At 37.7% G+C, this 13211-nt stretch overlaps 1 protein-coding gene across 2 annotated transcripts in view; it reads right to left on the bottom strand.

The window, feature by feature from the left end:
• The window catches only part of skap1 (src kinase associated phosphoprotein 1), a 69686-nt gene that overhangs the window by 11945 nt on the left and 44530 nt on the right, over positions 1-13211 (bottom strand). For both annotated transcript variants that reach the window (XM_054755295.1, XM_054755287.1), the window contains exons 11-12: positions 6000-6053; positions 5827-5924 (exon numbers count right to left, since the gene is read on the bottom strand). In XM_054755295.1, coding sequence (XP_054611270.1) covers positions 5827-5924; positions 6000-6053 — 152 coding nt within the window. The remainder of the gene's footprint in view (positions 1-5826; positions 5925-5999; positions 6054-13211) is intronic.

Raw genomic sequence — 13211 nt, forward strand, 5'->3', positions numbered from 1 at the left:
CGGGGGGAGGGCGCCATTGGTCGGCACGCTTAGCAGACCCGGGCTCTGATTGGCCGCCGCGTGGAGGGGACATGGCGGCTAAGACGGCGGCGTTTTCTAGCGCTCCCTGAACGCGTTTGTGCCATAAATCTCATCCCGGTGGTTCTCCGTGAGCGCCTCTGGGAATACTGGAATGTGACAGCTGACCTGTGGAGTCCACGTCTTTGGGCTGTGGCCGTATAAATTAGACGGCAGGAATGCAGAGACAAGCTTATGCTTGGTCAAACAATAGCCATTAGCCAGCGTGACAAATTCAAGTGATAGCGTGACAGCGTGTAAATCAATAATCAATAAGTCTTTCGCTGCTGGAGCACGTTTAAAAATGTCATCAGCAACCTGTGTACATAAAAAAAAAAAAAACGCACTGAAGATGCCAAAGAAAAACACGGTTGAGAAGGATCTTCCGGCGGTCCGCAGCGCATGCATCAGAACCAGCCGGACCAGTCGGGCATGGCGGCACACGCCAGCCCAGAGATAAATTCTCTTCAGCTCATGCAGGGGTGCCCAAACTTTGTCCAGTGAGGGCCACAAAGTGAAAAATGAAAGCATGCAACTTAGCCACTTTGATATTTTGTAAAGCAACACGTGTAGATATGCTAACAAGTTATGTATGTTTCATCTCAGCTTTAAAAAACTAAAATAACTGATTTTCCCCCTCATAATATTACAAGTTTCCTCTTATAAAAGTGTGACTTTTTTTCTCGGAAGAATACAGCTTTTGTCTCTTAATATTTCAACTTTATTTCCATAAAATTACAGCTGCTTTTTTCACAACTATTTCAACTTTCTGCTAGTAAATATTCTTTTTGTAGTATTATGACCTTATTCCCATAATGTTTTGACTTTACTCCCATTATATTATGACTTTTTTCCCCCCAAACAAGTTTTCCCAAAACTCCAGCTTGTTTTGTGTGTTTCTCATAATATTACGACTTAAAAAAAAAAAATTCTTTGTTCTTTAATACTTCAACTCAATGCTACTAAAGTGACATTATTTTTCCTCATAATATTCCAAGTTTCCTCTCGTAAAAATGCGACTTTTTTTCTCGGAAGAATATAACTTTTGTCTCTTAATATTTCGACTTTATTCCCATTCATTTTATGGGAATAAAGTTGAAGTATTAAGAGACAAAAGCTGTTTTTTCCACAACTACTTCAACTTTCTGCTAGTAAATTTTCTTTTCGTAGTATTATGGACTTTATTCCTATAATATTATGACTTTTTATACACAATCTAATTTTCCAAAATTTCCAACTTTATTTTGTTTTGTTTGTTTCTCATAATATTAAGACATTTCTTTTTCTTATTTCATTTCTTATTTTTCTTTAATATTTCAACTCTTTGCAACTATTTTACCTCATAATATTACAGATTTATTCTCGTAAAATTGCAAAATGTTTTTGTTAGAAAACAACTTCTTTCTCTTAACAATTTGACTAAATTCTTGTAAAATTACAGCAGTTTTTTCCATTTTTGCATTTTTTTAAAATTTTCCAACTATTGCTACTTTCTTCTTGGAAATTTTTTTTTCATAATATTAGGACTTTATTCCCATAATATTTTGAGTTTATACCCATAATACAAGTATTATAACCTAAGAACTAATTTCCTTTTGCTTTTGTTTTGTGTTTTCGCTTCTTATAATGTTACAACTTTAACAAAATAACACATTTCTTCTTTAATATTTCAACTCTATGCTAATAAAATGACATTATTTTTCCTCATAATATTGCAATATATAATATATTAATATTATATTATATTATATTATATTATATTATATTATTAATATAATATATTAATAAATAATATTCCTCTCATAAAATTGTGACTTTTTTCTTGTAGAATACAACTTTTTTTCTTTTGGTTAAGTTTTTTTTTGTTTGCTTGTTAAGTTATATAGCTTTAGAATGTGCCGCAGGCCAATTAAAAAACATCGTGGGCCACGAATGGCCCCAGGGCCGCACTTTGGACACCCCTGAGTTAATGGGATTCACATGAGTTGTGAGCTTCCTAATTGATTTACTTTGTGCCTGATATACACGCACACACACATACAGTAAAAATGTGTCCACTTTACAGTAAGTGAGGGATCGATAAATGATTGATGAGGGTCTTGCGTCCAATGGGCAGGTTCTGCTCAGTTCACAGCCACATGACACCAGGCGGCTATGTTCTGCACGCCGGCAGTCAATCACACAGCAGCTTTAAAAATAACACGTTGTTAGCGCCATTGATTTAGCACTTAAGCACGTGTCCTTATTACCTTGTAATTATGGTCAATGTTGACATAACAGCAGACAAGCGCTCCCCACCCACCCCACACAACACCAGAGAATTTATGAAGGCCCGCTTTTATTACGGACATTTTGTGCAATTTGGATCCCCAGTTAGGCGAGCGACTGGAGTTCTAAGCAGAGGGCCAGTATTTCACTCACGTAGGTCAAGGTTGTCAGGAATTCCCCCGTAAAAGTCGTCAGGCCGCAAGCGACGCGGGGAAGACCTCCCCGAGGGCTCGTTAAAATAAATAGGCGATTACGGGCTATAATCTGAACAGTGCTATTCAGCGGGGGCGTTTATGGTGCGGGGTCATCACAGCAAACACTTTCCAGCTGAAAGGAGATTGTCTTGGTGGAATTTATGAGCGCCAAAGCTGCAAGTTGTGAACCCTTGCGTTGAGAAGCACACGGGAGCGCCTCCAACGTGAACTTTGACTGGAAGGTAAGATGATACTTCTTTTTGTGCCCTCAAGTACACCGCCACCGCCGCCTTTGTCATGCTCGCGTGACAAATGCGCCGAGCTGTTTTGACATTTTAAGGCTATCAGGCGGCGCGCAGGCGGGCGGCACGCAGCCATGTCATCCATCCGAGCCGTGCCAGCAGGGGCTCAATTAAGACTCCATCTTATTTTCACCTGCCCGGACCTCAGAGGGACTACCTGACGCCACAAACAAAACACCTTTTAGCGCACAGACATCAAACACAACGTCCGGGGGCCAGATTCAGCCCGCAATATTTCAACTTTCTTCTTAAATAATCTTTGTAAATTTTCATTTCGGAATATTATGACTTTTTTCCCCAACCTAATTTTCCAAAAATTACAACTTTATTTTGTTTTGTGTATTTCTCATAATATTATGACTTAAAAAAACTCCCGCTATAATAATAAATATTTATTCTTTAATAGTTCCAATCTGTGCGCCTAAAATGTTTTCTCATCATATTACAAGTTTCCTCTCATAAAATTTTGACTTTTTTCTCATGAGAATACAACTTTTTTTTCTCTCAATATTTTGACATTATCCCCATAAAATTACTGTTTTGCTCTTTTTTCATTTCCGCTGTTTTTTCTGCAACTATTTCAACCTTCTGCTAGTACATTTTCTTTTTTTGCTATTATGACTTTATTCCCATAATATTACAAGTTTCCTCTCATAAAATTGACTTTTCTTGTAAGAATACAACTTTTTTTCCTCTTAATATTTTGACATAATCCCCGTAAAATTCATGTTTTGCTATTTTTTCCATTTCTGCTGTATTTCCCACAACTATTTCAACCTTCTGCTAGTAAATTTTCTTTTTGTAGTATCATGACCTTATTCCCATAACATTACAAGTTTCCTCTCATAAAATTTACTTTTCTTGTAAGAATACAACTTTTTTTTCCTCTTAATATTTTGACATTATCCCCGTAAAATTCATGTTTTGCTATTTTTTTCCATTTCTGCTGTAGTTTTTCCCACAACTATTTCAACCTTGTCCTAGAAAATTTTCTTTTCCTGCTATTATGACTTCATTCCCATGATACAGTATTACAAGCTTCCTCACATAAAATTGACTTTTTTTTCTCCAAAGAATACGACTTTTTTTTGTCTTAATATTTTTACTTTATTCCCATAAAATTACTCTTTAGCTCTTTTTTCCCCATTTCTGCTGCTGTTTTTTTTCTATTTAACTATTTACTTTCTGATAATAAATTTTCTTTTCGTATTATTTTGACTTAATTCCCATATTATAATTTTTTTTCCAACCTAATTTTCCAAAAATTCCAACTTTATTTAGTTTTGTTTGTTTCTCTTAACAAGACTTTTAAAAAATGTCTTTTTTCTTTGATATTTCAACTCTGTGGTAATAAAATGACTTTATTTTGCCTCATAATATTACAAATGTATTCTCGTAAAATTGCAACTTATTTTGTTGTTAGAATACGACTTTTTTCTCTTAATATTTTTACTTAATTCTTGTAAACTTACAGCTGTTTTTTTCCATTTCTGCGTTGCTGTTTTTTTTTTTTTAAATTTTCCAACTATTTCTGCTTTCTTTGAAATAGTTAATGGTTGGACTCAATTAACAATCCACCTCATTTTCACCTGCCCGCACTTCAGAGGGACTACCTGACGCCACAAACAAAACACCATTTAGCGCACTGTGCCAAACTCAAGGCCTGGGGGCCAGATTCAGCCCGCCCTACTGTTTTATGTGGCCCGCGAAAGCCTAGAAAAAATAAAAGACGCTTGTTTTTATTTAAATAACAAATTATAAAATGAGACTAAAATAGATAATCTCTCTTGCTGAATGTATGTGTTTTGTCATTTTTGGCAAAAAATTTGCACTGCATGCAGTTGGAGTTTCTTATTTTTTGTTGTCAACCCCCATTTCAAATGAATGATACAATAGTTGTATTTCTGCTTGGCACCCTGACTTCTGATTTCAAAGTAAGTTTGTTGGTAAATGAATACCAAATAAAAATGATCATAATCAAATGTGTAATAATATCATGAGGTGATGATACATTTATATGGTTTGCGAGTTCACAGGTAACCATACCTGGAGTTTTACGCCCCTGCTTTAGCTTCTTTAAATGTCAACTCCGCTTTAGCCCGTCTGAGTTCAAAAGAAAGACAAAACTTTTGTCTTACTGATCCCACAACACAGACGCCGACGGCTCCGTTGCAGAGCCACCAAAGTAATAGAACAAGTCCCTGAACGCGGCCCCACTAAAAGTGCCCAAATTACGAGCCATTGATTTCCGGGGGCGGAGGGGCTGCAAAGAGATGCAGGATGGACCCACCTGCAGTTTATGTCAAGCGGGAAGCAAGGAAGAGCTTCGCATGGCTGCCGACTCAATTAACCCCTGAGATGGCGCCGCCGTAATGAACAACAGTGCCATTACGCAGCGCCCAAATGGCACTTCACCCTTGTGGCCTGTGAGGAGAACGACGCCCCCGCTGGGGTGTGAGAGGCGCCGGCTCTCTAACACGCTGGCAGAGGATAGGAGCATCAAGTGCTGGAATTGAACCCTTCAATGCACAGCTGACTGGCCCATTAGACTATAATGACAAATGCTGAGGGCGCCGGGGCCGCCAGGGGGCGCCACAAACTCGGGAAAAAAATGCACCTTGAATATAATTATATTTAAAATTATATTCAAACCAATTACTATCAACTCTTAACATGGAAACGTGCACATTGATTCAGACATAAAGCAATGCTCAATTAATATTACAACAAATATATATAATTTTGTGCTTTTTGTGTAAAGTTATTGCATAGTGTAAATGTTATAGTGTGCAAACTGTGTGGTTATGTAATTGGATGTATTTATAATTTATTACTGTTATTTATCGACATATTTACAAGATTTGTATTTGTGGTCATGTATATTTATACTGTATTTTTGTTGTATATAAATAAAACTCTCGCCTCGGGTACCACACTGAGTAGGCACACACACACACACACACACACACACACACACAATTACGCTGCCAGAGGTCGAAACTGACCTTACTGAGGATGAAGATGAGGTCACCTCTGACAAAGGACAGCTCGTCCGGCTGGTCGGCCTGGCAGTCCCATACAGCCTCGTAGTAGTTGGCAAAATCTGGCACAATAGCACGATGATGTGTATTTATTTCATCATATTTAGCTACCAAACCGAGCGTAGTCTGGCTCTGACCTGATTTGTTGGCCGTCTCCGTGCAATCATCTGGTGGATCTGGAAAGTCCTCGTCTAATAAAAACACGCAACACTTTTATCAGAACACATTAGGGTTCCATACAGGTTTACAACAAACGTATGTAATGTACAAATTATATTTTAATTACAGCACATTTTTCAGTTTCATTAACAAAAAAAAAGTATTTTCTATAAAACAGATCATTTAATTTGATGTATTGTAACTTTCAAATTATGGAAAATGGCGGAAAAATACTTCATTTCCCAAAATGCTTGGCTTTATCCAAGTAATAGTGTTTGTAAAGTATCTTTAGTACTTAAGCCAAAACTTTAGTTGAACCTGGCAATTTGGCTACACTGAATTTGTCAAATTCAATTCCACTTTCAATTCAATTTCACTTTCTTTCCTTGTGGTCCTGGACTTCAAACTCCTGTAGCGTCTGCCTGACGGTAGGAGTGTGAATAATGAGTGTTGTGGATGTGTGCTGTCCTTGATGAGGTTGTGTGTTCTTCGTAGGACTCTAGTTTTATAAATGTCTTGCAGTGAGGGGAGGGCTGCCCCAACAATGTTCTGTGAGGTCTTGATCACCCGCTGGAGTGCCTTCCTATCTCGTGTTGTACAGTTACCGTACCAAACAGTGATGGAGGCGGTAAGGACACTTTCCATAGTGCATCTGTAGAAGCAACTCAGGATTGTGGTGGACATGCCAAATTTCCTCAGTCTTCTCAGGAAGTACAGTCTCCTTTGGGACTTCTTCATAATTTGTTGGGTGTTGTGAGACCAGGTGAGGTCCTCGCTGATGTGTGTGCCAAGGAACTTGAAGGTTTTCACCCTCTCCACCTCAGTCTCATCAATAAACAGGGGTCTGTGCGGCTCCTTTTCCCTTGTTCTTGGGTCGATGATCATCTCTTTAGTCTTATCTGTATTGAGAAGGAGATTGTTATCACGACACCAAGCTATGAGGTCCGCCACCTCTCTTCTGTATGATGTTTCAACATCACCAGTGATCAGGCCGATGACTGTAGTGTCATCCGCAAATTTAATGATGCTGGTGTTGTTCTGGGAGGCCACGCAATCGTAGGTGAAGAGCGTGTAGAGGAGCGGACTCAGCACACACCCCTGTGGGGTCCCAGTGCTCACAATTCTTGAGCTGGATGTGCGATTGTGGACTCTGACTGACTGGGGCCTGCCTGTGAGAAAGTTAAACACCCAGTTACAGAGGGGGGGGTGACAGGCCGAGTGTGAGGAGCTTATTTGTGAGTTTGTGGGGGCTGACTGTATTAAATGCAGAGCTATAGTCTATAAATAGCACAGCTGTTGTTGACAGCAGAGGGAAAATATTCCATTCCTAACAACTGCTAAGAAACTCCCGGTTCACACGCTAATCAAAAACTAAATTGGAAACACTTCCTGAGCCTTTAATCGGTCTCTTTGTCTCAATTGAACGCCTGAAATCAAACAACATTTTGCACCATCTTCTAATTTATTGAGATTTGCGTGGAGATTAATCTAATTTTACTGCGTAAATGTTAATGCTTTAGAAATATGCTCTTTGTTTAGAATCATTTATGGCATTAGTGAACAAAAGACGTCCTCCAGCCATGATGCACACGTTCATATCGAAGCGACAATTTAAAAATGGGCCGTGTGAAGGTGACAGGGCAAAAAAACACATGCAGCAACTCAATGATAACATTTGCTAATGTGACTCCATTAAAGAAGACTCATTTCCCTTTTGTAGCGACTACGCAAAAAAAATAAATAAAATGGATCTGGAGTCTCTCTGAGATTCATCTGAATGTTGCACGAGATGATTGTTATTCTTCCGGCAGAATGCTTTCCACATGACGATCAATACATTGCAATGAGGAAGAGGCCGCATTTGAGGCCCCGCCTCGTTGGCTGAGGGAACAGGGGGAGGGGAGGGAGTGGGCGGTGTGGCAGCAGCCTGCAGGCTGAGCTGGGACACCATGATACTGTCGTCGCTCCCGCACATCCATCGTCAACACTCGATGGCTGACAGCCACGCCAGCACCAGGCAACACTATCCAGCTGCCAGCAAGCTGCACCTCTGCTTCCAGGAAGACGGGGGCGGGGCACACGCACATACACACACACACACACACACACACAAAGACAGACCAAATAACTCGTGTTCACCTCATTGCTAGTTTGTGACTGTCGACGCTAGCGCTAACGCACCCAAACAAACTTTTGCGTCTCACAGCACGCGGCTTTGGTGCATTCAAGGACCGCTTGAGGAAAAAAAAAACATGATAAGAGAAGCATAAAGACAATCACTGTTTTGAAAGTGCTACATTTATGCTTTACATTTGACCTTTACTCAGCATTCATATATTAAATCTTAATTCCGCCTCATTTTTTTGTCCGCTATTTCTCAAATGATTCAAAGCAATCCATCGTCAAAATGTTCAGCTCATTTGGGACACGTTGGCTGTCTATCAAAAATCTACTGTAATTTTATAATTTTCTGTAACAATTTTCCCACTGGAAGTGAATGGGCAATTTATTTAGCACCCCCTACTGGTGGAAAATCATTTTCCCTTTTCTATTATTGTAACATTCTGCTTATTCTACAGGATGACACAGCTCAGGTGTACTGTGAGTGTTATAGGGCTATATTGGGAAAAAAATAGTCTGAGATTTCGAGAATAAAGTCGTAAGTTTATGAAAATAAAGTTGTACATTTATGAGCAAAGAACTGGTAAATTTCCGAGAATAAAGTCATGAATTTACGACAATAAAGTCAAAAATTTACATGAAAAAGAGTCATACATTTACAAGAAAAAAAGGCATAAATTTACTAGAATAAGGTCGTAAATTTACAAGAAAAAAAGTCGTAATATTACCCAAGGCCAAAGGTTACACAAGTCCCCACTTTTCATAGCTGTCTCAGGCAATGCCTGTAACGACGGAGTATTGAAATAATCTGAGATTTTGAGAATAAAGTCATAAATTTATGAGAATAATGTCGTAAATTTACAAGAAAAAAAGTCGTAATATTACTCAAGGACAAAGGTCACATAAGTCCCCACTTTTCATAGCTGTCTCAGGCAATGCCTGTAACGACGGAGTATTGAAATAATCTGAGATTTTGAGAATAAAGTCATAAATTTACTAGAATAATGTCGCAAATTTACAAGAAAAAAAGTCGTAATATTACCCAAGGCCAAAGGACACATAAGTCCCCACTTTTCATAACTGTCTCAGGCAATGCCTGTAACGTATTAAAATATTAAGTAATAAAATTATCAGACATTTCAAGAATAAAGTTGTACAAGAAAAGACTTTAATATTACGAGCATAAAGTTATAAATTTATGAGAAAAAACAGGTAACTTTATGTTACAGGCATTGCCTGAGACAGCTATGAAAAAGGGGGACTTATTTGACCTTTGGCCTTGGGCATGTGGAGGGGGCGAGGCAAGGCAGGCGGAAGTGAGAAGGGCTAGCCGTGCTAATCTGTTTGTGCTCAACTGCTGTTTTGCTGCCAGGTCATAAATAAAAGCTTGCCTGAAGCAAAAGGAAGGTTTCCTTCCTTCCTGAAGAGCTGTGCTCTATTTTCCCTCTGACACGTATGACACCTAATATTCTCACTTCATTCCTGTACATTTACGACTTTATTCTTTTCTTTATTTTTTTTTCTTTTTTTTCCAATGTGGCGCTAATACTCTAGCAGACAGATGGGGGATTGGTCGTCTCCCGACGTGATGGCTGCTGGTTCGCTCCTCTGTCCTCGTGTAATGGTTCGACATATTTACACGTTTAAAAAAAGATTCTGCATTTTTACATTCCAAATTCAGCTATATTTGTGTCCGCTGACTGCTCCCACATTTCTCAACCGCTTCAAAACTTTCAGCTCATTCAGGACCATGTAGGCTATCTAGCCAGCACCTATCTAAAAATGTCCACATTTTCCATAATTCAGTATTTTCTGTGACATTTTTTCCCATGAATGGAAGATTTCAATGTCGCCCCCTATTGGTGGATTCATCTTATAGTTAATATTATACAAAACGTTCTGCTTGTTCTGTGCACGGTGGCATGGCTCAGGTAGTTGAGCAATCGTTCTCCTAACCTGATGGTTGCTGGTTCAATCCTTTGTGAATATAGCTTTCCACAAAAATTCCAAATCGCTTCATCTAGTTTCTTATTTTAGTTTAGTTTTCATTAATCTTATTTTAGCTGTTTATGTTGTGGTTTATATTTGCTGTTATTTTTAGACACTATTTTTTAATGTCTTATCATTTGATGTTTTAGACTGGTGATGTCCAAAGTGTGGCCTGGGGGCCCTTGTGCGCGGTGCGGCTGTTTTTTTATTGGCCAAAGGCACATTCTAAAGAATACTCTTAAGCAAGAAAATGGGGAAAAAAAAACAAACAAAACAGCAAAAATAAAAAAACATCAGTGATTTTATGAGAATAAAGTTGAAATAGTGGGAGAATAAAGTCATTATATTTGGAGAAACAAAGTTTTAATTTTATGAGAGTAAATTTGCAATATTATGAGGATAAAATATATAATTAATACAATTTAAATAAAATAGAAATAAATGCAATTAAATAAGATGAAGTTAAAGTTGAAAAAAGTACTTTCTAAAGCCGTCATATTATGACAAACAAAACAAAAAATGTGCAATTTTTGAAAAAATAGGTCACGAAAAACATAATGTTACAGGAATAAAGTCTAAATATTATGCGTATGAAGTCATAACATTACAAAAAAAAGAAAATGTAAATGCTGAAATATTTTTAATATTGAAAAAAAAAAAAAAAACAGGAAAGTGGAATAAAAGGAGAAAAGTTTAGACACCCCTGTTTTAGCTATACGTTTGGTTAAAGTGCTTTACACATAAAGTTGGATTGGATACGGTGAATGAGATGCGTTTTCTACATAGAAAAATGTAGGAAAAAAAAAATATGGCCAAAAATCTGCGAGAGTGCAGGGAGGTGAATGCTGAATGTCTAGCTGTCAATCAGCAGGTGGCCCCACGTCCTCATGTCTTAAGCCAAATTTATGAGCTAGCATCAACGGCTGCTACACCGACTAACGACACCCTGCTCTCTCTCTCTGCTCCCCTTTAGAGAAAAACATCAGCTCATATGTGATGTGTCCTCCTGTAGAACGAGGTCCTCTTTAGACCATATGTTGCCGCACAGGCCGTAGCGCCTTTTGTGAATTTAACTTGTGATTAAATTCACTTTGCTAGCACAGCAAGGGATTTGCCAAACAAACACAAGAAGCCAAAAAAGGACATCAAATGTGGTCATTGTACTCCTGCTATAATATATTCATTATCTCTTGAATCTTGAATTAGCTCAGGGACACGTGCAAACAGGACATTTGCATTGCTGCTTCTGTGTAAAGTGGGGGTGTCCAAACGTTTCCCAGTGAGGGCTACATAGTGAAAAATAAAAGGATGCCACTTGAGCAACACATGTAGATATGCTAACAAGTTACTGTATATCTATTTCATCTCAGCTTTGTCATATACTGTAGCTGAAAAAAACTATTAATATCAACGTCAGTCTTTGCTCTTTTTCTACTTTATTTTGTTTTGTTTCTCATAATATTACGACTAATTCCGTTTTTTCTTTAACATTTCACCTCCATGCTACTAAAATGACATTTTTCCTCATAATATTATGAGTTTATTCTTGTAGAATTGCGACTTTTTTTCTTGTGAGAATCTGAATTTTTTGGTCATAATATTTGGACTTTATTCTCATAAAATTACAGCTGTTTTTTCAATTTCTGCTGTTTTTTTTCAATTTTATTTTCCAACATTTCAACTTCTTCTTGACTTTATTCACGTTACATTATGACTGTATTCCTATAATATAACATTTTCTCCCAACCAAATTTTCAAAAAATGAAAACGTTGTTTTGTTTCTCATAATATAAAAAAAAATTGTAAGTTTTTTTCTTTAATATTTCAACTCTGCTACTAAAATGGCATTTTCCCTCATATTATGAGTTTATTCTTGTAAAATAGACTTTTTCACATTAGAATGAGAATTTTTTTGTCTTAATACTTTGACTTTATTCTTGTAAAATTACAGCTGTTTTTTCCGTTTCAGCTGGGTTATTTTTTTATTTTCAAACTTTCTTCTTGTAAATTTTCTTCTCGTAATATTATGACTTTAGTAACTTGTTTGTTTTTTTGTTCGACTTTTAAAAAAACAAATTTTCTTTAATATTTAATTATATTTTTATATTTAATTATAATATTTAAGTCTATGCTACAAAAATGACATTATTTTTCCTCATAATATGAGATTCTTCTATTTATTCTTGTTAGAATATGACTTTATTCCCGGCATATTTAGACTTTATTCTCGTAATGCTACAACTTTTTCCGCAACCTAATTTACCAAAAATTACAACTTTATTTATTGTTTCTCATTTAATATTACAAATTTAAAAACTTTAAAAAATGTTGAATAATTTGACTTTATTCTTGTCAAATTACTGCAGTTGTTTCCATTTTGTCTGATTTTTGTTCAGTAATATTTCTAGAATGTGGCACGGGCTGCACTTTGGCCCCCCCGGTGTGTTGTTTTTCATTTGAACGTTCCTGACGGAGGTGCATGTGCATACGTTGAGTGCGACTATTAAGAATTGGGTAATCTTAAATTACAAATCCAAGCGGCGTTCATTTGTCTGTGTGACGGTGGTGAATGAAAACAGCCATAAATACAAATTGAAGAGAAAGTAATGAGTGTGTGGAGGCTATGAGAAAGCAAAGTGAGGGGCGGAGTGATTGATAAGTGACGGGGTGAGAACGTGAAGGAAAGAGGCCGTCATTCGATCCGCCATCTGTGGTCAGGCGCTGTACCTCCTCCCAGATGGCTTTGAACGGCGGCGTGACAGTTTGAAGACTGATCAGCCTCTCAGCAGCGATTTTGGCAAAGGTAATGTACTCACTGAGTGAAACTGAATCTTGATGTATCTTATTTAATAGAACCGGTGATGGACGACAGCTCTGAGAAGATCGGATCGCGCCTTTTGTCCTTATCGTGGTCCTGCTGCCACCCCCCTCCCCGACACGTGGGGCGTGTGTGCCCTGATTGTGGACTCGCAGGAACGTTCTCCATCAAATCCCAAAATCTATCCCAGACGTGACATGAACTATTTTAAGCTCACAGACGGGCCATCATTACTTCAAGTAAATTGCTGTTGCTAGGCAAT

The sequence above is a fragment of the Dunckerocampus dactyliophorus genome, chromosome 2 (assembly GCF_027744805.1).
Source record: "Dunckerocampus dactyliophorus isolate RoL2022-P2 chromosome 2, RoL_Ddac_1.1, whole genome shotgun sequence".
Taxonomy (NCBI): domain Eukaryota; kingdom Metazoa; phylum Chordata; class Actinopteri; order Syngnathiformes; family Syngnathidae; genus Dunckerocampus; species Dunckerocampus dactyliophorus.